Genomic DNA, 23706 nt, shown 5'->3' on the forward strand with positions numbered 1-23706 from the left:
GGAGGTATATAAAAATGGACAGTACAAATTGCTGCAAGGGGAATTTTTTTTTAAAAAGCAACATTCAAAAAGACTTCAACAGAGGATTGGTCAGGTGGATGTTATATACACTTTATTTAATATGCATTTTGTGGAATAACTATAGCTAGAGTAAAAGATTTAAGGAGACAGAAGCAAATGACAGAGCCTAACTACACTGTTGCAATGACTTGGTGACCCATTCACTTGAATCATTTAAGAACTTCATAAAGATAAAAATAAAAAGCTGTCCAAGAGCCAAATTTCCAAGCCACCATATACCAAGAAAAGTAAAATACTGGCAGGCACCACCACTCTTCACTCAGAAATAGGCAGTATGGAAAATGGGTACTTTCAGCAAGTCCCATTGTCACCCAAATAGAGTGGGGCCAATATCAACAGAAGTTTTTCTCCACTGACGTGGTGTCTACTTTACTATTATCCTTGGGAAAAAGGAATAGTTGTAAAGGGGGAAAAAATTAAATTAAGGAGAATAATTAAATACATGAAAAGTGCAGAATAGGTAGCCACATTGGTTATAAAAGTATTTTTGGCTATTCTCTATACACTCAAATTTAAGAAGAAAAATACCATGACTGCTTGACTTAGAAACCCAAGTCCTAATGCTACAGCCCTTGTCATTGACAACAGACTATACAAGAATTTCAAAAGACTGTACAAGAATTTCAAATTATTAAGTGTCTCAAATGAAGCACTTCAGTTTTATTAACAGAAAATTGACTGTGACAACTGCTTCCAACATTTCACATCAGATGAGGCTATTTATTCTAGAGATAATCTTTGTCACAAATTTCAGTTTCTGTGTGTGTGTGTGTGTGGGGGGCTTAAATGACACTACAGTTATCAAAAAGTCACGGGACTTCAGTCATTATGGTATAATGGAAACAAAGAGCTGGTTGATTAGAAAATCAGATAGATTAGAAACCAATTTAATCACTAACCAGCTTTGAAGACCTTAGGAGGGTGCTATAACCCTTTAAGGCCTTGGTTTCTTCATCTATGAATTGAGAGGTGAGTTCTCTACTCAGTATAAATTCTATCAAAGTCATAAAAATCCAGTAAAATTAAAATTTCAAGAATTCATGTTTTTTTTTTTTGACAAGGCAACGGGGGCTTAAATGTGTCACCTAGCCGCCCCAAATTCAGATTTTCATGACAAATTTTGGTTCCCAAATGGTTTTCTCTTGTGTGCATCTATATTCCCCTTTAGTCATGGTACCTGCCAGTTGTCACCTCCATGCCCTGTTCTCAACCCCAAAGCCACTCTCTCCTTGGTGGTTTGCAGTCTGATTCTAGTGCAGCTATTGTCTTTAAGCTTTTCTCTGCCAAAATCAGCAGCTTTTCTCAATTTTTAGCCTAATTAAACCTGATTGACACATCCTGGTCTCTCAAGTTTCCTTCTTCTTCCTTGGCTTTAGAGACATCACCCTCTACTGTTCAAGCCACATCTTTGACATCTCAATCACTCCCACACATCACTCTTTTTCTCAAAGGGATTACAATTTTGATCTCATCTACCCACCACAAGCAATGCAGTAGAATTACCCTGGACTCTTCCTAATCTCTCAACATCTCTTCTGTCACCAAGTCATCTTACCTACACCCAATACATACACTCTGCCAACCCCCTGGTCATAGCCACCACTGCCCCTTGCCTGAGTATCTCACAGACCTTCCTCCTTCAGTTTCTCTACTAACCCATTTCCCATACCACTTCCAGACTAACCTCCCTTACCTTATTGGACCATGTCATGCAGCTCATCTCTTCTAATGGTTCCTTATTGAATCCACCTTCCTTTGCCTGCTAAATAAAGAACTGCTTGACCTTCCATATTATTTCATGATTATCAATGTTCTTGTCAAAGGTGACCACTTTCTGCTCGAAGGAACCTTTCTAACTCTCATCAGAATTCAAATCGCCTCTAAGCTCATTACTTTATGATGTAAGTCATCTACTCTTGTCAAGGAAAATCCAACAGCAACTCATTTATTGACTTGTCTTTGGAATTTTATGCCACATACAAGTTATTATGACGAAAATGAAAAATAATAAACAAAGATGACCTTGGTGTATATTTGTACTTCATCTTGAATTTAAATCAATTCAACACTCCTTACATTTTTAATATTTGTATTTGTTTGTTTTGCTGTATCACTTCTATTCCAAAAGTTGTTGCCATCCTTCCTCTGTACTCTCTCTAGAAGCCACCAGGGATACATGAAATAGGACGATCTCCAATGCTATCCTTAGGAAGCTCCTTGACAACCAATCCCTTTAGAATGTATTCTAGACACGTCATCATGAAGACTCATTCAAGATGATGGCTAGTACCACTTCCATATGCGCCAGGCATTCTTGCTTTCCTCACTGGATCCTCATAACCGTCCCTGGAGGTAGGTATTATTACCTTCATCTTAGAATTGAAGAAGGGAGGCAAAAACAGAGGTTAAATAACTAACCCAGAGTCACTTGGCTAAGTTGTATCTAAGGTCTTATTTGAAATCAGGTCTTCCCGACTCCTGGTCTAGTGCGCTATCCATTGTATATACCTAGCTGCCTTTCACCTTGGCATATATTTTATTCATTACATAAAATTTCATTCATTTGCTTTTATACTAAGTCTCTCCTTAGATATTCTTTTCATGTAGAAACTTATACAGGTCCTCGAAGGCAGGGAGTTATTCCATTTTCCTATTTCTTCACAAGGCTTTATGCAAGAGAGGTCACTCAACTTTCCTTTAATAGCAATGCCAGATAAAAACAATGCTTTTTCAGACCACAGAGGCAGAAATTGACCTAACCTAGGATGGAGGAAGCCAGCAACACTTGATAAGTCCAGTCCAACCAAGCCCAAGCCTAAGCCTAAGCCTTTACTCAGCATTAATCATGTTCCAGACTCTGGGCTAAGCCCTAAGGATACAAAGAGAAGGCACCAACAGCCCTGCCCTCCAGGAGCTCCCAGCCTAACTGGGAAGAAAGCCTGCGGACCACCATGGATCACCAAGATCCGCATGGATCGGTCCTGCAGAAGGTGGCAGTCAAGAGGCCAAGTGTGGAAGTAGAAGGTCCTGCCCAGATCAGCAACACACAACAGAAAGGAAATCTAGGGCAGGGGACAGTGTGGGGTGCCAGATGCACATCACCTCAGGTAAGTGGCCATTCTCCTTTTCAATGTCACATGGACAAACCTGGCTACCTTGTGCTTCCACCTGGGGGGCATCAGGGCAGGAGAATGCAGGGGGGGACTGGTGTTCACAGGCAAGATACCTGAACATTATTAAAGGCTAAATAATATGCCAGGTCCCTCTGGAGGCCTACCTACAACTGTTTCAGGTGGCTGTGTGTACCCTCCTTTTCTTTTCTTTTTTTTTTAGTCTTTTTGCAAGGCAAATGGGGTTAAGTGGCTTGCCCAAGGCCACACAGCTAGGTAATTATTAAGTGTTTGAGACCGGATTTGAACCCAGGTACTCCTGACTCCAAGGCCGGTGCTTTATCCACTACGCCACCTAGCCGCCCCCCTCCTTTTCTTTTTAAAGGACATACTAGGCAAACATGAATATTTCCACAAAACTAAGGAAAAGAGAGGGCTGGATATCAAATTCTCATCATGTGAGGCTTTTTCTCACTGTGCTGTGGCAGTGCCAACATGACTCTGTTGCTCTACAACTCCTTCAGGACCAACCAACTCACTTGTCTTCTTTTCCCCCCAAATTACATGTCTAAATCATGGAACACCACAGTGCAGAGAGAACATCTAGCACGTGGGCAGGGTAAAGTTAATTTGAAAAATAGGTAGATGGAGCTAATATTCTATCATGTTGTTGTATACCTGTCTTAAAACTGCTCCCCGCCCCAATAAAATATAAATTTAAATAGAAACCTCCCATTCTAGAAGAGAAGTATAAAAAGGAAGTCTTGAGAATGAAAACAAATAGAAAACCCCAAAACGAAAACTATGGAAAAGAGAATTCTTGTTCTCTCCCCCTGTACAAGTACATTGGAGTCTCTCTTATTATCAGTGACCCAGGCTGGCCCACCCCCAGTGCAGGCACATTACCCAACTCCCTGGACTATCATCACTAGCTCTGGATACAAGAACTCAGACTCTCTCTAATGGCCTTAGACTGCTCAGACACGGGGGCTCTGTCTCTATCTTTTCTAAGGTGACAGGACTAGGCTGCTTTCCATGGATTCCAAGTCAGTTATAATTAAGGTATTATTTTTCATCAAAATTTAACAGGCTTCATTTTGCTAAAATGATCATGGAGAATTTAAATAGTACAAAAGTAAATACAACTTAATTTCCTTTTTGTAACAGTATAATTATAGGTACATTTTAAAAGATGCTACTCAAATCTAATTACTCATTTTTGGTGTCTATCTCAAGCTGAAGTCTCAGATTTTTGTCTTTTAAAAAAGGAAACCAAAGATATCTCAAGTAGCTATAAGAAAATCATTAATTTTAAACAGATATTTAAAAGTAAATATTTCTGACTAAGTAATTTCTATTAAAAAATCCAATTTCTAATATTACATAAGCTACTCATCAGAACAAAAAGTTAGCATATCTTGGGACCTCATGCAATACATAATATGAATTTCCTAAGAGGAATACATCATATAAACAGGTTACCAGTAAGTAAATATATAGTAAATTTAATGCTAATGCCCTTGTGCAAAATGTCGGACCAGGTCTCTTTCACTAATCTGAATGGCTTTCCCGTCTTCTGAACTTTTACTAAAAACCAATGACTAGTCTAGTGTTATGGTGCAAGCAGAATAGGAAAAAAAAGGCCAAAGTACTCAGATAAAGGAAATCATTTAACATTCATCTAAGTGACCTCCAGGAAAGGCGAAAAACGGTATCCTTCTGCACAACTTATGTCCCCAAAGGGAGGCCTGGGTTCCAGTCTCAGGGTCTCACCTGGAGATCCTCTCATGCTTTTGTCTTTAGGTCTCACATTTCATGGACTGACCACTTTTAGAAAGGTTTTATATTAATAACAAAATAAAAACAGGATCCTTAAGATGGAATGCCCATTCTAAACATTTACATTCAAGATGAAATACAAAAGAACAAATTGGAAAGAATGCAACATTCGTCATAGTAATTGTACTATGAAAAAATCCCAATGCAAATTCCTCCTCACCCAATGCTAGAACAATTGTTCCAAACAAGGAATACCAAAAGTCATTCCAATTTGTTTAGCACACATCTAGACAATCTGAATAAATCAAATTTTAGTCTAACTCTTTCTACATAACTACTTACTTCAGCATTAACAACTTTGAATGAACTACATTTAATAAGGAAGCTAAAAAAACTACCCCTGGGGAAGTGCATAGTTTCCACTGTTGTCCTTAGAAGAAAAAAACCAGTTATGCTAACTATATGGGATGTAGGATGAACAGTCTAGAACTTTAAAAGAGAAAACTTTTTAAAAAGTCTTAAAATTTTGAAGAAAAGAGATTTAAATGCATTGCTTCTCTGATATTGTCCTGTTGATTTTTTTTTAAGCAGAGAAATTCTGCAAACTTTCAGCTCAATACTTCAAAATTCAGACTCCAAATAATGTTATCTCAAATAGGTTGCTTTTAAATACTGAAGTATTGTTTATTACTATGATACTAGAAATATTGTCTAATATAGGAGTGTTGAAAGGGCATTTTTACATACCATCTCATCTTTGCCTTCATTCTTAAATGATGACTCTGTTTCCATAGGTATATCACTGTGATCCCCTTCCAAACTTTGCTTCTCAATTACCGATGCACTAGCCACACTGAAGATACCATGGATATTAACACGTACTTTAACCTTCACTTTGGAACTGTCACCATCAGACTGGGGAAAAACATTCTGAATAGTGAAGTTCCCTTCAGGGAAAAGAAGGTTATAAAGTTTTGGTCATAATGTGTTTAAAATTCTAGCATGTCTTAGGATGACTCTGCAATCAATACAACATAGTCTGAGTTATTATTATTATTCAAAAACAATGCCTTGAAGATGGTAAATATCACAATCCTGGTATCCCCCAAAGGCTTACAGATTCTACAACTGTCACTGTAAGGCATGAAAAAAAAAAATCAAGAGAAAGTCATGCCCAAATCTTAACATCACTACTTAACATTACAGATGGCTGGTTTAAATGAATTAATCACTAACCCTATAGAGACAACCCTGTTTTCCATATTTAAATTCATCCATTTTTCACTCATTTAAAATTAGAATGGGATTATAGACTACATCCTAGCTTGCCAAATCAGTTAGAAAAAGGCTTTGGTTGGTCTTAAAAGTCAGGTTCCAAACCCTCCTTTTTAAGGGGAAAAAACATTTCTCATTTTGCTCCTTTAAAACTTTCTACCTATAAGCTTTCAATTCAAAGTACTAACAAAAACTCAAGGATTTTTCCATTATATTTTGTGGCATAATTTAAGATAACATTATTTCAAAGCAGCAAGCAATGAGCATATTTTAGATATCACTTGGTCATTAGATTTGTAAATCTATTAGTATTAATTTGTAAATATATTAATTCTCCACTAAGGTTTTTATTGAATTCTCTTAACTGAAGAGCATTATAACAGCATTTGAGATGATTTTTAGTATACTTCTTGCTTTCTCTTGGAAATTCATTTATATTTTTCTTTGACTCAATCCAGTATCTCCTATATACCAAAACAAACCTCCTTAAAACAGCTGATAATTTTATAGAAAAGGTTATTGTGACTTTCACTCTGTCCATATGTTTACAACAATAAAACGGTATTTGATCAGAATTGTGTTTTTTACACACTGACTTTTTTTTGCATTGTTCCGAGTGTGTATTTTTCTCTGCCTCTACTTTCTTCACTCAGATCCTCTCCTTGATTTTCCATGGTTCTCTGAACTCTTTATATCAAGTCACCATTTTTTTTTGGGGGGGGGGCACAATAATTCTCTTGACATTCATGTACCATTTTTTTGTTTTTTTTGTTTTTTAGATTTTTCAAGGCAATGGGGCTAAGTGGCTTGCCCAAGGCCACACGGCTAGGTAATTATTAAGTGTCTGAGGTCGGATTTGAACCCAGGTACTCCTGACTCCAAGGCTGGTGTTCTATTCACTGCGCCACCTAGCTACCCTATGTACCATGTTTTAAGGGCACATTGTGTCTCCAGTTTTGTCCTTAAAATAATAATGCTATGATAATGTTTGCACACAAATTTCTTCTTGTATTAGTAACCTCCTTGGGACACAGTTCCCATGTTGGAATCTTGGCATCAAACAATTTATAGCTCTGGGCACAAACAACTTTGGTGCAATGATTCTTAATCAGTCTGCAGAACTGCTGAACCAATTCAAAGTCTCACCAATAGCAGATTATCAATTATTAGCAACCTGGACTTGAGATAATGACTAAAAACTACATTTCTCTGTTTATTAGCAATTTAAAACATCTTTTCAAGTGGTTATTGATAAGAGTGTATATTTTCTTTGGAAAATTTCCTAAATATCCTTTGTCTAAAGGGCATATTTTGTGTCAATTATCAAATGTCTTACTTTATCAGAAATACTAAATTCAAATAGTTTTTTCTCAACCTACATGTTTTCTTCTAATTCTATCTATATTTTATTTGAGTAGAATTCCAACTTTAAAAGATATAACCTTTAATTCCTCCTCCTCCTTTATTGTGACTTTTTAATATTTAGACTGTATCTCTGTGGAATTTACCTTGGTATATGTTGTAAAATGCTATTTTAAAAATCTTATTTTAAACTCCTCTGAAATTTACATAATAAAAAACCCATCAAGAATATCATTCTTGTAAATGCTATCTTTCAAGTCATACTGTAATTCTTTTTTTTTTTTAAGTCACAGAAGGGCATAGCTGAAAAATATGGGTATAGGCTCTTAAACTCACTAACATTACCTACAGGTAACTATTTTTATATTAATCAAATAACACTTACCCCAGTTGCTGCTAATCACAAAGTTGACATGGGGGGGAGGGGAAGAATGTTAAAGATACTTAAATTATAAGAAAGCAAATTCTGCTCTCAGGTAAAACAAGTAATATATAACTACCTGACTGCAGAACCTCAACTACATTTTAGCTGAATGGTTTCTTAAACTGAGGTTATTTAAATAGGCTCAAATAAAAATTAAAAACTCACAAAGGGATTCAGATAACCTAACCCAACACATTTTATATACAAATATTATCTGCTGTCTCCAAAACAGCAAACAAAAAATGCTCACTAAACTCTAAGAAATCAGTATCTCAGTTTGAAAGGGGAGATTCAATGGAACTTTCCATTCACTGTCAGACTCTCCACTCCCTGCCCCCCTCCCCAAAAGGGTTAAGTTTTATTGAACTCTTCATCCCTTTTTTCATTCTCTATGGCATGGATTGGTTTGGGCAGAAAGAGGAAAGAAAGGAACACACTCAAATAAAAGGGACACCAAAACATAAGTTATCTTCAATAAAAAAATGGACATGGAACGGAATCTTCCTCAAGGAAGGAAGGATATAAGTTACCCCCCCCCCAAGGTTTCCCACCCTGGCCCAGATCAATCTCAATCTATCAGTGATGACGTAAGAAATTTTATGTTTCTTATAAATACTATCCTCTTGAATTCTCTCTTACCAATTCGGGGATCAGGATAAGGCACTTCATGTGGATGGGTATAATACGCTTCTAGTTCAAATGGTTCCTTCTTGTGAAAGGTAATAACTTTTGAGAATGGAGCAGGATGGTTCTTACAGAACACTTCACATTCCCTATAGAAATGAAAGTATTTTTTCTTTAGGTGAAATGATAGATGCCCATGGTCATAACTTATATCCTTATATTCTAAACTTTTTATAAAAGTGTAAAGCTATTGCAAATACATTTGGTTAAAATGATAAAAAATAGAAAGACAATGTTAAATAACACAATGTATAATCTCTAATTCCTCCAGAATGCTCATCACATAAATGATGAAGAAAAACCTAAATACAAATAGTATCTTCAGGAAATCTGTATATCACTCCTAGCAATCCTCCCCTTTCTCCACTTCCACCCTGCCCAGAAACAAATAACTAGTACCCAAGGTGTTAGGCTCATAGCTTAAAAATTTTTTTTCTTTATGAGTATCATGTTATAATAGTGAAATATCAATATTTCCATATACAAATTAGCATTTGCATTGAGTCTTGAGGTTTGCAAAGCACTTTACATAAATCTATTAATCTCACAGTCTGCTGAAGGAGGTGCCTTTATTATTTCCATCTTACACAAAAAGAGCTGAAACAGCAAAACTTAAGTGACAGGGTTACTGATCTAGTATCTGAAGGAGGATTCTAATTCAGGTCTTCCCCTCTCCAAAGCTAACATTCCCATCACCCTGTGCTACATTCAAGAATATGTTAAATTTCGGGGTGGCTAGGTGGTGCAGTAGATAAAGCACCGGCTCTGGAGTCAGGATTACCCAGGTTCAAATCCGGTCTCAGACACTTAATAATTACCTAGCTGTGTGGCCTTGGGCAAGCCACTTAAACCCATTTGCCTTGCAAAAACCTAAAAAAAAAAAAACCCCAAAGAGCATGGACGGGGTGGCTAGGTGGCATAGTGGATAGAGCACTGGTCCTGGAGTCAGGAGCACCTGAGTTCAAATCCGGCCACTTATTACCTAGCTGCGTGGCCTTGGGCAAGCCACTTAACCCCAATGCCTTAAAATTTAACATGAATGTATCAAGACTGCCTTTCTTGGTGGACCTTCTCATCAAACTTCTATCTTCTTCTGTTGATTTCTTCTTGATTATAATCATTGGAGGGAGGGGAGGAGCTTCACTATCTCTATTTGTATGACTGTAATATTTAGAGATTTTCAATATAATTTAATAACTGAGATCAAGAAACACAAGACAAGGAGGGTGTGGTGAAAGGGCAGTGGGATGGGCAGCAAAAAACTTCCAATAGGTCTAACCCCCCCCCCCCCCAGAATCCTGATTGGAAATGCAAGGTGAATGGCAGAAGAGGGAATTATCACAGAGAGTTAATTACCCACCCAAGCTGGTACCAGGAGACAGACCAAGGGTCTGGAGACAAGAGGGCCTACGGGGGTCTCTATCCACAAGGGGTCAGTCCAGAGGGGCCGAGCCCTATGTGGGGTCCAGGAATATTGGCCATCTGTCAATTCAGTCTGATTATAGATCCAGGTGGTTATTCCAAGTCAAGGAACAGTCACCAGAAATGACAGGGCAACCAGTGTCAAGAAGCCCACAGCAGCCAGTGTGTTCACTGTCCCAACTTCCAGCCCAGTCTGAAGCCTATAGAAAAAGCAACCCCAGACCAGAGAGGGGCCTACAGTTCTGTCCCTCAGAATCAGCAGAGTGTTTCAGATTCAAACCTAGGCCAGCAATTGTAGAGTTCGGACGGTGGGGGTAGGGTGGAGGTGGCAATCAGTCTCTGCCCTGGATTGGCCCACTCTGGGAGTGCTGAAAACCTAAGTTCCCAACCTAAGCTGTCCTGAGAGAGATCCTAGAAATCATACAACATTCAACAGCCCATGCAAGCAGTCTTACAGTCTTAAGACCAGTCCATATCTTCCATACAGAAATATGACAGCCCCTAACATCAAGTCTTAGGGTCAGGAAATAGGCTGTAAGAATGAGCAGATAACAAAACTAATCTGCCATAGAAAACCATTATGGTGACAAAGACATTCAAGACATATACTCAAAGGAAGACAATGACTCCCAATATTTTCAAGCAAAGTTTCAAAGACACAATTTGGGCACAAACTCAAATTAGAATTTGGAAGAGATGAAGCAGGTCTTAAAATGTATTTAATCACTGAAATCCAAGCTATAGAGGAAAATATTGGAAAATCTTGCCCAAATAATAAAATCCCTGAAATGGACCTAACATGGAAGCCAAAGACTCCAAGAGACAACAAGAAATATGAAAACAAAGTCAAAAAATTGATATAGGTTTAAGAAAATGTAAAGCATTCTCATAACAAAATGGAAAACCATAAAGAAGGAATTTAGTTATTTCTATATACCTGAAAGCCATATTTTAAGGGGGGAAAAAAGCCTAATTATTCTATTTCAAGAAATCTTAAAACTGTCCAGATCTCTTAGAAGCAGAGAAGAGAGTAGAAATCCAGGCATCATCTGAAAAAAAAATGTCCAAAAGAAAACTAGAGACATCACAGTCAAAATCCACAATTTCCAGGTCAAGGAGAAAATGCTGCAAGCAGCCAGAAAGAAAAGAGTTCAATTAATTCAAGTACCAGGAGCCCCTGGTAAGGTTCACACAAAATATAGCAACCACTCCAAGAGCTCTTGGATTACGGCATTCCAGAAGATAAAGGATCTAGGTCTACCCAAAAATAACAACTCAGCAAAACTGAGCATAATTTTTCTAGGGGAAAAAGAACAAATTTTCAAAAATAGGTGGGTTTCAAGCATTCCTTATGAAGCCCAGAACTTTGAGGTATAAACACGGGTGTCTTTCAAGAGGGTAAACAACAGAAAGGGACTAAATAAGAAGAATCTGCTTACATTCTAATTTGGAAGGAAAAAGTACATGGTATCATCAGGTCCAAAGAGGGTATTCTAATTAGAAAAGGCTTAGAATTATTTCTGTTATATCTTCAGGGAAGAGGAATGGAGGAAGTAGGGGGTAAGGGAAAAGTATATGCGAGAGAAATATTGGGGGAAATTATCTTCCATTTTCAGGATGCCCAGGTAAAACAATGAATATGGAGTGGGAGACAACTCTCATCTGAACTGGTCTAAGTAGGGATGCACATAGACATGCTAATTGGTTGGAACATAAATACATGTCACTCATTAGGGAAAAGAGAAAGCAGATTAAGAGAGAAGGTAGATTAAGTGAAAGATTAGTCCTACACAAAACATCAAAGGATGTACCAAAAAAATGAAAGCAACTTTCTCTGATGTGGTCAAGAACTGAACAGAGAAAGGATACCCATCAGTTTGAGGCATGGCTGAACAAGTAATGGTTCTGACTATGGTCGAAGACTACTCTACTATAAAGAGAATGTAAGGGGATAGTTTCAGAGAAACCTGAGAAGACGTGTATGAACTGAAAAAGGGAATAGGACCAAGACAGATAAACAACTTTGAAATCTAATCAGTGTAATAACCAACCAGAATCCCAAAGGTCTCATAACAAAACATGAGAGGTGTTGGAATCAGGGTTCAGACGATGATATAAAGTTTTTTGGATATGGGCAATATGGAAGTTTGTCTTGACTATACTTAATTTATTGAGCACAAGCCTCCAACATTACATCTATTTATTTACAATTTATAGACATATACTGTTTTATAAGTAATGTACTCTGTTGATTATCTGCAACTTATTCTACATGTTTTTTCTTGAACTGTTCCCATGTGGGTCTCCCCCATGATAGGGCAGCTGACAAAACAGGAGCTTCATAAATGCTAGCTTACTAATAACTGGATACATTATTAAACTGACACCAAAATTGAAACCAAAAAAGGATCAAACAAAGAGGAAATCCAAAGTCACATGGTCAGCCCTTGAGCTTGAGGAAACGCTTTGGGCAGCAGGGTGATTAAGGTGATGAGAGCCTCAAGTCCTGTGGTGGCCTCGAGGGCAAGAACAGAAAGGAGAGTTGGAGAAGGGTTAAGTGACAGAAGTGAGAATGAGGGACTGAAGACACTGAGGTTGCCAACTTGGGTCATGGGAAAGATGTGGAGGATTTAGAAAGTGGACTGGAGAAAGAATAAAGACAAGGGAATGAGATCAGAAAAATGCCTCCCTCTATCCTGCCAACTGTGAACATGCCCCTTTCCCAATGTACTGCATAGCAAAGAGTTCAGTGCCTGACCTCGGGGGGGTGGGGGCATCATCCATAGCCAGGGGACAGTAGATATGCTTGACTTTGGGGGCATTTCCCCCAATAGGAGCTCTGCTGCTGCAGCTGTCTGAATTGAAGTTCCAATGGTCCTGAGATCCATGGCATGCACAAGGGAGGGATTGGATAGAGTGGAGGAGGGTTCAGGATATTGATTGTGTTGAAGACATGCTTCCCCTCTCTACTTCCCCATTTGCTGATTTGTTGAGCCTATGACCCTTGGAGGGTGGCGTCAGATCATAGGCTCCACGCTTTGGAGACCAGAGTCCTGTGACCTATAACATTATAAAAGAAGCTTGATGGGATTTTGCAAGAACTGGGAGAGGCATATTAAGGCTGACCTTAACAAATGAATTATATTCTAAATAGTTATAGAAATTCAAAAGCACTTTTCCCTAGAAATGTTCTATTAACCAGAGAATTCTGTATGTCAGATGGAAGACGCAAAAAAGTCAAGTTAACTCATAATAGAACTGAAAGAGTAAAAACATTCAGATAAGATACTAACTTCTCCCAAGACAGTAACATTTGATAGGGAAGCTCAAAAAAGCTAGGGTTTTTTTTTTTAATGCCCCCCCCCCCCCGCCAAAATTTACTGGGAATCAAAGGAAAACTTGCTATTTAAAATGTGAATAAACCTGGAGAAAGTCTATTAGGGAGAACAAACATTTCAAATTCAAATGTCACTTATTTAATTATTAAGAGACACATAAAAAAAAGATTAATTCACTGTTTTATAAAGTTAAGACTTACAACCAGAATAAGATTTAATACCCTACACTTTGCTTTTTTTCTTGTTCAGTCATTAAAAAAAATTTAAAAATCAAACCTTCAAAGTTACCAGTGCTATCAATTTATTTAACTGATTTACTAGTTTCTAAACACGAGTTTAAAGAAAAACCTACCCAGTTCCATCCTCAAAAGTTGACTTCCATCTTAATGTTATCGAATAGGGAACAACATCTGTGATAGAGAATTCACGAACTTTAAAGGCTGGTGAAAGAATCGCACACTGAAAAATAAAAGATCATCTGCATATTGGTATTAAGACACAAGGAAAAACTATTCTTCATGATTATCTTAAAGAAATGCTTCAATAAAGTATGTGTGGTAACTAAAGTCTGAAGTATATCTTCAGACTACTTCTAATAATTTGACACCATTTCCTGATTTGTTGAGCCTATAACCTTTGGAGTACAGGCCACAACTCCATAGACTTTGGAGATCATGGTCTATGATTCAGAACTCTATAGAAGATTTTATATGCATGCGGGAAGACCTGGATTTGCCCAAGTTTGCTGTTCCAGTTAGAGGCTCAGAGAGCTTAATAAACAGTTAAATCAGGGCGGCTAGGTGGCGCAGTGGATAAAGCACCGGCCCTGGAGTCAGGAGTACCTGGGTTCAAATCCGGCCTCAGACACTTAATAATTACCTAGCTGTGTGGCCTTGAGCAAGCCACTTAACCCCATTTGCCTTGCCAAAAAACCTAAAAACAACAACAACAACAACAACAACAACAAGAAAAAAAAAGTTAAATCCCTTGAGAATTTCTCGGGTAGGAATTTGAGCCTAGGTCTTCTTGGCTCCAAGACCTGTCCTTTGCAGATGCAATCACAAGACTTCTCAACAAAAGAAGGGGACAGCAGTCAAATACATTTCTGCTGCTTTAAAACACAATACAGTCTTGCAGGACTCTGAAAAATGACCCCTCATCCTCAGCTCCTGAATTCTACTGAAATGCATTTGTGAACCTGACATTGGGGATAGTAATTAGAGGAGCCTGGTCCCCACCCTAATGAGCTCCAGGGGTCTCCCAACTTTCTCCTTTCTGAAACTTTTCCATCAGCTCGTGCAGGCTAGCCTTTCCCTTCAGGTCCCCCTCCCATCTTTGTCTTCCCATCTCATGTCACCTTCTGCAGGAGCCCATATGCTCTGTACAAACTCTCTCCCTATTACCTCAAATGTCCTATATAGAGCTTGCTCCTGAGAGGGAAATGGCCTGGACTCTTGGCACCTCCACCAGGCTTGCAGAGCCCTGGTCTCCAGTTACCTGGATGACTTTCTTTGAACTCACAGGGCTGAGCACAGGGCCTGACCCATGGCAAAGTTCTGAGTAAATAAAAGCATCTTCATCTCTTGGAGTTTCAATGACTTATTTGCAAAATGGGAATATTTCTCATGATACCTCATGTGGAAGAGCTGTTGAGGAAAGCATCTGTAAATCTTGAAAATGCTTCATCAACTGGATTATTGCTCCAGTACATTTGGGGTTTGGGGGGGGAAGAGGAAGGGAGGGAGGGAGCACACATCCAGATCAGTGATTTAACCACATGGGAAACTGTTGAAAATTTAAGAAATGTGCCCCACGTCCACCAAGACCTGTCAGCAAGGGGGGGGGGGGAGGAGGAGATTGGAGTCGGTGCTTTAGCTAAACTTCCTATCTCCAAAGAGTAGTCATCACACACACAAAAACACACAGATGCACACTGCCCCCCACAGACATAAACGCGCCCCGCTTCACTGCCAACATGGATGCTGAATGACCACCATCAAAGGCCAGGCCTTCTGACTCCGGGACTGTAAAAAAAACCAAACCAAATACAACATTCTGGTCACTTATTTAGCACCACTTATTTCCTCTGTAATCTCATGGTTTTTTAATTATGCACTAAAATACATGTTTTCTGAGAAGGGGTACACAGGCCAAAGGGGTGACACAAAAAGGGGAACTCATCTCTGTCCTTAAGAGCTACTGTCCTGCCAACCTGGTGGTCAACCAAAGGCTCCACACCTAGCGTGGGCCATCCTCAGAAGACACACAGACAGACAGGACCCAGACTCAGCAGCAAACCCTGAGGAGAAGTTTTTCACTACCCGGCATCCTGGTAGAGGAAGGATGCTCTCCATGCTCATCTCTGGGCTCTTTCCTCAGAACAAGGCCCTGGGACTAGTCGTACACACATTCTTTGCCCCATTCTACAAACCAGTAAGTTCAGCCAGGGTGATTCAACCAGATTGTGAAGAACAGATGGTGAACTTGGCTCCCTCAACCAGAGGGAGTCCTGCAGAGTCAGACAAGACTAGCCCCCTTTGGCCAGGACTGAGATGGTCCTACCTCCAGGACTGATGGCTGGTGCTGGACAGTCACCTACCTGCAATGCACATCCTCGGGCAACAGCTTCATCAGCATTTAATGTAGTGCTTATGTCTTTAAGAAAGAACTTAGTGATCTGCTCCTTCACTGCAGGGATTCGGGTGGCACCTCCCACAATTTCAATACTACTGATGTCATCGAGGCCCAGATCTAGAAAAGAGAGGGTTTTTTGGGTTAGGGTCTCATCACCTTAAAATATTGTTCTGACTTATCTAGGCAAGCACTATGTGTGTATGTATCTATACATTCACATCAGCTGACTACAAATTATTCTTACAAATTTGTTTCTCACTCTGGTTCTATAAAATACACAAATGAAGTGATGACCAAAGATAAAAGAACACATCAACTGTCTAAGCCAGAAATATGGGCATAAAACTCTGCCTGGGATTAGAAAAGGATCTGAAGAAAGTCAAGTCACAATCTGCTATGAAACCTTGGAAAGGTCATGTGATTTGTGATGCCAAACACCATCCAGCAACCTTAGCTGCTTTTATAGAATAATGCATCAGAAGACCTGTAACATCATACAACCAAAATGTGACTATGTTTTATTTATGAGAATTAGGGCCCTGAGACTGACAAGGACAGTGAGAGCAAAGTCAGGCATAACAGAGAAAGTGAAGGGCTGGGATTCTGGTCTGTAGAGTTACTATACAATGTGACTTCTTCCATCCATTAAATGAGAGAGCTGGACTAGCAGGGATACACTGGGGGGTGGGGGTGGGGGTGGGGAGAAGAGAAAAAATTTCCTTGTTTACAAACCTAAAAAGAGGCTAGAGGTTTACATGTTTTGGACTTCTGGCAATGAAGGAGATATGCTACTTAACTTTCTTTGAAACAGTTTTCAAATAAAAGTGGATGTTTAGTGACCACAGAAGTTCTATTTTTGTTTGTTTCTGTTTTTACAAGGCAGTGGGTTAAGAGTGACTTACCCAAGGTCACACAGCTAGGTATTTATTAAGTGTCTGAGGACCTGCCTCCAGAGCTGGTGCCCTATCCCCAGCCCCGAAATATTCAAGCTTTAACAAGCAAATGTCTTGCTTTTGTGATAGTTGATTTGTTACCAAAATCATTAAATTATTCCAACCATGAAATAATGCTTTCAGACTTCTAGTCATTAACTTTTATGGAAATTGAATCTTGGTCCCTGCCTAACTGTTCCACTTCTTAGAAGGAATTATAAATTTCCTATCAAATTTTTATCCTATAATATTTCTCCCACTTTCACCCCACATCCACCCACACTCTGAAGTCAAAATCAATCACAACATGGAAGTGGAGAGTCTGTCCAACTTACTTGCTTGTTCCATGACAGTTTTTTAAAGGTGGTTCCACTCTGGCCAAGAGAGCAGCACTAAGTTGTTCAAAACTGACCCCCTGGAGAAATACAGTATTGATAGACCAAATATAAAAAGTGTCAGAATGAAAAAAATCTTAAGTGACCTAAATACCAAACGAACACTTTGGAAAAGTACCTGTTCGGGTGGAGCCAAGATGGCAGCATGAAGGGCAGCATTTCCTGGGACCCCCCCCCCCCCAACTCTTAGAGGGGCAGAACCCACAGAAAGACTGAATGATACATGTTCCCAGTCCAAGATAACTTAGAAGTTCCGTGGGAAAGGTGTGTTTACACCCAGGATTGGGGGTTAGAAAAAAGCCCGAGGGCCTAAGCACAGACGGGGCCCAGAGATCACATGCAACAGCTTGAAGGGGCGGAGAGACAACTCTGTTACACCAGAATGAGTGTGGAGTGAGGAGCACCAGTAGCAGAACGTGCAGTAAGAATATAGAGAAAGCAGCCTGCACCTCTAGAGAGGGAAAGGGAAGTCTGCAGAGATTTCTCTGCTCTCCCTCAGGGTAGGATTCTACTGCTAGCCTACACTCAGATCCAGGTTGCAGTTTGGGCTTCCATACTAAGATAGCAGGGACCCTCCTTATTGCTCCAGGCCAGAGGGAAGTTTGGGGGGCCATCTACATATCAAAGCACAGGCAAGAGAACATAAGACCTTGGAGAAATAAAGGTCCTAGTGGGGGTGTCCCAAAAAAAACAAAAACAAAAAAACCCAAAGCCTTGGAAGTGCTATAAATTAGTCTTGGGCTGAGGAAATGAGGTAAAACAACAAAAAAGAGAACAATCTGACCATAGAAAATTACTTTTAGTCTCATGGAAGATCAAAACACATACTCAGGATGATAACAAAATTGAAGCTTTTGTATCCAAAACCTCCAAGAGAAAGAGAAAATTGGGCTCAGACTATGGATGAGTTCAAAAAAAGACTTTGAAAATTAAGGGAGGTGGAGGAAAAAATTGGGAGGAAAAATGAGACTGATGCAGAAAAATCATGAAAACCAAGTCAAAAGCTTGGTGAAAGATATATCAAAAAATACTGAAGAAAATATGTTAAAAACCAGTTTAGGGCCTAATGGAAAAAAAGCAAAAGAAAAGGCAAATGAGAAGAATGCATTTAAAAAGCAGAATTGGTCAGCTGGAAAAGGAGATAAAAAAGCTCTCTGAAGAAAATAAATCCTTCAAATGCAGAATGGAACTAAAGGAAGCTGGTGACTGCAAGAAATCAGGAAGAAATAAAACTCTTCCAAAAAAAGGCCCAAAATTAGAAGAAAATGTGAAATATCTCATTGGAAAAAATAACTGACCTTGAAAACAAATCCAGAAGAAATAATTTAAAAATTATTGGGCTATCTGAGAAGTCACAATCAGGAAAAGAGCCTCTACTTCACTTTTCAAAAAAATAATAAAGCAAAATTGGCCCTGAGATCCTAGAAGCTGAGGGTAAAATAGAAATCTGACAGAATTCACTGGGTCACCTCCTGAAAGAGATCCCAAAAGAAAAACTTCCAGGAATACTTTATAGCCAAATTCCAAAACTCCCAAATCAAAGGGGAAAAATTCTAAAAGCTGCCAGAAACAGACAATTCAACTACCGAAGCTCCATAGTTAGGATTACACAGGATCTAGCAGCATCTACATTAAGGGCTTGTAGGGATTGGAATATGATATTCTGGGAGTCATAAGATCTTGGTCTGCAACCAAGAATCAACTATCCAGCAAAACTGAACATCCTCTTTCAGGGGGAAAAGATGGACTTTCAATGAAACAGGGGACTTTCAAACTTTCCTACTGAAACAACTAAAGCTGAACAGAAAGTTTGATCTCCAAGTACAGGACTCTGGTGAACCATAGAGGGAGTGTGAGAGAAGGACTATAAGGAACTTGATGATGTTGAACTGTTTGTATTCCTGCATGGGAAGAAGATAATTGATAACTCATATGAACTTTCTCATTTATACAGAGCTGTCAGAAGGAGCATATATGGACAGGATATAGGAAGGAGTGGAATATAATGGTATAATATAGTAAAAAAGATGGAGTCAATGGGTGATAAAGGAAAGTACTGGGAGGAAGAGAAAGGGGGAGGAAGAATGGGGTTAAATATTTCACATCAGAGTCAAGAAAACCTTTTTCAATGGAGTGAGAAAATGAGTGAGCCTTCATTCTCATCAGAAATGATGCATTTAATAGGGTGAGGAAATCTATCTTACCCTAGAGAAAAATGAGAAGAAAAGGACAGGATAAGGGGGAATGGGGTGAATAGGTGATAGAAGAGAGGGAAGATTGAGGGAGAGGGTACTCAGATGCAACACATTTTTGGACAGGACCAGGATGAAAGGAGAGAAAGAACAGAATAAATGAGAGTGAGGAGAAACAGAGTAGAGGTACAGCTAATAATAGCAACTGTGGGAAAAATATTGAAGCCTCTTCTCTGGTGGACTTATGACAAAGGCAACTCACCCCAGAGACAGAGTCATTGGAATCTGACCATAGACTCTCTCTATCTCTATTCTTGAGGTTTCTTATCTTTCTTGGGGTGAGGGTTATGTTTAGTCTTATTTTTACTCTTATAACACATTCAATTTACATCAATGTATGGCATGGGAAACAATGTAGAGACTGTCAGACAGCCTTCTGTGGGGGGGGGGGGGGGGGGGAGAATTGTAAAATTCAAAACCTTACAAAAAATGATGGGGTACATATTACTACTGTATGTAATTGGAAAACAAATAAAATGAAAAGTACCTGTTCATTTTAACTAGAGACATCAAGGTCATTCATAAAACACTCAATGTTCAATGGAAGGTCAGAAGCATTTGCACTCATCAATTTCTTTAATTTTTCACATTCCTGGTATAAGCGCAACAGGGGCCCCGAGAATTCTCTTTCACATTCAGTTTTATACTTTGCCTTGAACTCATCGCAGAAATAATCTACTAATACATCATCGAAGTTCCTGCCACCCAGATATGGGTCAAAGGTAGCAGCCAAAGACCTGGTTAATTTAAAAAAGAATTAAATGTAAATTCAAATATATATTAAACCGTACTTGGTAATGTGAGGAGGAGTAAACATTTTAAAATATTTTACAAATGTTCTTAAAGAAGCCCTAAAAAATAGTATTTCTTTGGTGTTAAATACTTATTAGAGGGGAAAAAAAGAATAAAAAGTCTCCATGCTTTAAAAAGAAAAGTCAAAATCAAGTCAGTTTCTTTAGGACCATTTTTTGGCATGCAGATCCAGGGGGGAGCACATGCTCCCCAGGCCCCAGCCTGCCCCACATTCTGGTTCTAGCAATGGGAACAAGACAAAAGAAAATGAGTGAATAAGCAAAGGAAGAGTCAGTAAAAATCACTGCTTGGTGTAGATGATGGCAGAGTTTTTCTAAAGGACTAAAACTTAAAACAATATCCCCAGGAAAAGTAACACAGACTATCAAACATCAAACAAACCCACAAAAACCAACTTTGTACATTACTAACAAAAACCCAGCAGAAAGAAGATACAGGACTACTTAGAATAACTGGGAAGGTGAGGCATGCTATAATAAAAACTGACATTATTCAAATGAATATACTATTCAGTGCCTTATCAAACTACAGAGGAGATTATACTGCAGAGTTAGACCAGTGTACGTATATGTGTACAGCTAATTTTCCCCCACTCTCCCCAAAACAAAAGAGAAAGCTCAAGGGAAATATTAGCAAAAGTAGTCAAGGGGGAAGGTTCCAGGAACAAGTGCCAAAATGTTATACTGTGGTTTTAATTATATTATAACTATTTGGCAAGAGTTTTTAAAACAGAAAAAACTCAATCAGCAGAAAAGATTAGGTATACAATCATTCCAAAAACTCACTAAACTGGGGTTAGAGAAGACACACCAACAAAAATTTCTAGGAAAACAATAGTGGAAATCACACATATTTCACACTGTGAGTAAGAAAGGTGAATTCTTTTTTTTTTTTGGCTTGATTTTGTTTTTTGGGGGCAGGGCAATGGGGTTAAGTGGCTTGCCCAAGGTCACAGAGCTAGGGCAATTATTAAGTGTTTGAGTGCAGATTTGAAACTCAGGTCCTCCTGACTCCAAAGGCCGATGCTCTATCCCACTGTGCCACTTAGCTTGCCCTGAGAGGGTGAATTCATAACCACACAAGGGAACCAAGGTAAGTATTTTTAGAGAGATAATTTTGACAACATGAAATTTCTAGCATCAACAAAATTAATGCAACCAGGGCTAAGGCAAACAGTCTACTGGCTAAACAAACATACTTTCAACTTTTGAATTCAACTGTTGAATCAAATTTCTCAAATAAGGGCCTGCAATCCAAGATTCACAGACTAAAAGCTATTCCCCAATAGATAAGTCAAGGTTATGAACCAAAAATTTCTCATAAGAGAAACCAATCAAAATCATCTTTGTGTTTTATCTCAAAATTTAGCATAGATGAGGAAAGAAGGAAATGATTAATAATGAAGAAAGGAGTTGTAGAAAGATAGGCACTGTTGGCAGAGTACATCTACTACTCTGGAAGCAATTTGTAATTATGTAAATAAAAGCCACTAAAACATCTATATTCTTTGATCCAGAGTCTTTTATTGTTCAGTTTGTGACTAACTCTTTGTGACCCCCATTTGTGATTTTCTTGGCAACTGGAGTGGTTTTCCATTTCCTTTTCTAACTCATTTTACAATTGAGGGAAACTGAGGCAAACAGGGTTTAAATGACTTGCTCAGGAACACATAGTGAGTGTCTGAAGTCTGATTCCAAACCCAGTGCTCTATCCACTGTGCCTCCAGACAGACTTCTACTGCCAGGCATGTACCACCAAGAGGTTACTGACAAAAACGAAGACTCCAAAATATATGTCTGTCTCTGTCTCTCTCTCATTACACAACACACACCCACACACACACACACACAGAGACACACACATTTATTTACTGGCCACTTTAGAAGCCCTTAGATTGGAAAGAGAAATTATGGAACATAAAATAGAATGGGATATTACTATGCTGTAAGAAATGATAGAGATCAAAAGACTTGAATGAACTGATGTATAACAAAGAAAACAAAGATTACAATTAAAAATTACAATTAAAATTAACTTGCAAAGAACCACCACCACTAAACAACTGGAATTAATGCTACAAAAATTAGCAAGAACAAATTGGTTCCAAAGACAAGATATGAGAAATCTTGCCCTTCCTTCTTTTGGCAGAAAAGTGAGTGGAATATTTTATATATAATACTGTATTTTTTTTAATGTACCAATCACTTTGCAGATCTTTTTTTCTCCCATTCTTCTTTTAAAATGTTTCTCCATGGGGAAAGAGAAGGGATAAAAAAGAAAATTTAGGTGTTGCAAAAAACAAGATACTAATAAAAATTGATTCTTCAAAAAACTTTTTGATATAGATTAAAATATAGGAAAAAGTTAACAGTGAAAATAGATTATGAACAAAACATACAGGGGCAAATTAACATAATTAGGACAGTGGTCAAATACAACCAAAACTCCACTGACTAGGGTTAAAGATACACTATTCAACTAAAAACTACAGGAAAACTGAAAAGTAGTCTGGCAGAAAAATTTGGCTTAGACCAAATTCTTATACCATTTAAGGTTCAAATGAATAAACATTTTATCATAAAAAATTAAGAGTAAGAAAGAAATTACCCTCTTACAGATGGCAACTTTTCAATAAATAAACCAAATCAAGAAAAATGCACATCAAAACAACTATGAGCCAAAGATGACCAAATAAAATAAATTGTGCAAGGGTCTTGTCTTATTATTAAGTCATGTCTTTTTCAATTTAAATTTATAACCTAATACATATGACATGTCAAAGAAATCTTTCTATTTCAAGATAATCTTATTAAGGTTTTCCTATAGTAATCTGGTGTGTAACCCTTCTTCCTGGCCAACTAAAATTTCCAGAAGGGCTCTGAGGTGGGGGAGGAATGACATAAAAATGCTTGGTGCCAAAGAAGCAATCGCCTGTCTAGCAATAATGAAAGCAATGTAGACATGAGAATGAGGGTTAAGGCAGGAGAGGGGGGAAAGATTATGGTTTCTTTTCCCAACTCCCCTACTTTGCACAATGGAGTTCATTGTGCAAAAAGAAAAGACAAAAGGAATCCCAAGCAACAGTTTTTTAAAGTTACATGTAATGAAAAAATTCAGTCCAACTTCAAAGAAAGAACTGATGTTGAAGTTGAATATAGATTGAAGCAGCCTTTTTAAAAAAACTCATTTTCTCTTCTTTTACAAT

General features: G+C 38.4%; 1 protein-coding gene across 1 annotated transcript in view; it reads right to left on the reverse strand.

Moving 5' to 3' along the window:
• Positions 1-23706, reverse strand: part of LOC141517401 (heat shock 70 kDa protein 4L-like) — a 60522-nt gene that overhangs the window by 13804 nt on the left and 23012 nt on the right. The window contains 7 exon segments of the mRNA XM_074228373.1: positions 5718-5917; positions 8671-8804; positions 13828-13934; positions 16075-16226; positions 17377-17398; positions 17400-17456; positions 20176-20431. Coding sequence (XP_074084474.1) covers positions 5718-5917; positions 8671-8804; positions 13828-13934; positions 16075-16226; positions 17377-17398; positions 17400-17456; positions 20176-20431 — 928 coding nt within the window.

Source organism: Macrotis lagotis, chromosome 3 (assembly GCF_037893015.1).
Source record: "Macrotis lagotis isolate mMagLag1 chromosome 3, bilby.v1.9.chrom.fasta, whole genome shotgun sequence".
NCBI lineage: Eukaryota > Metazoa > Chordata > Mammalia > Peramelemorphia > Peramelidae > Macrotis > Macrotis lagotis.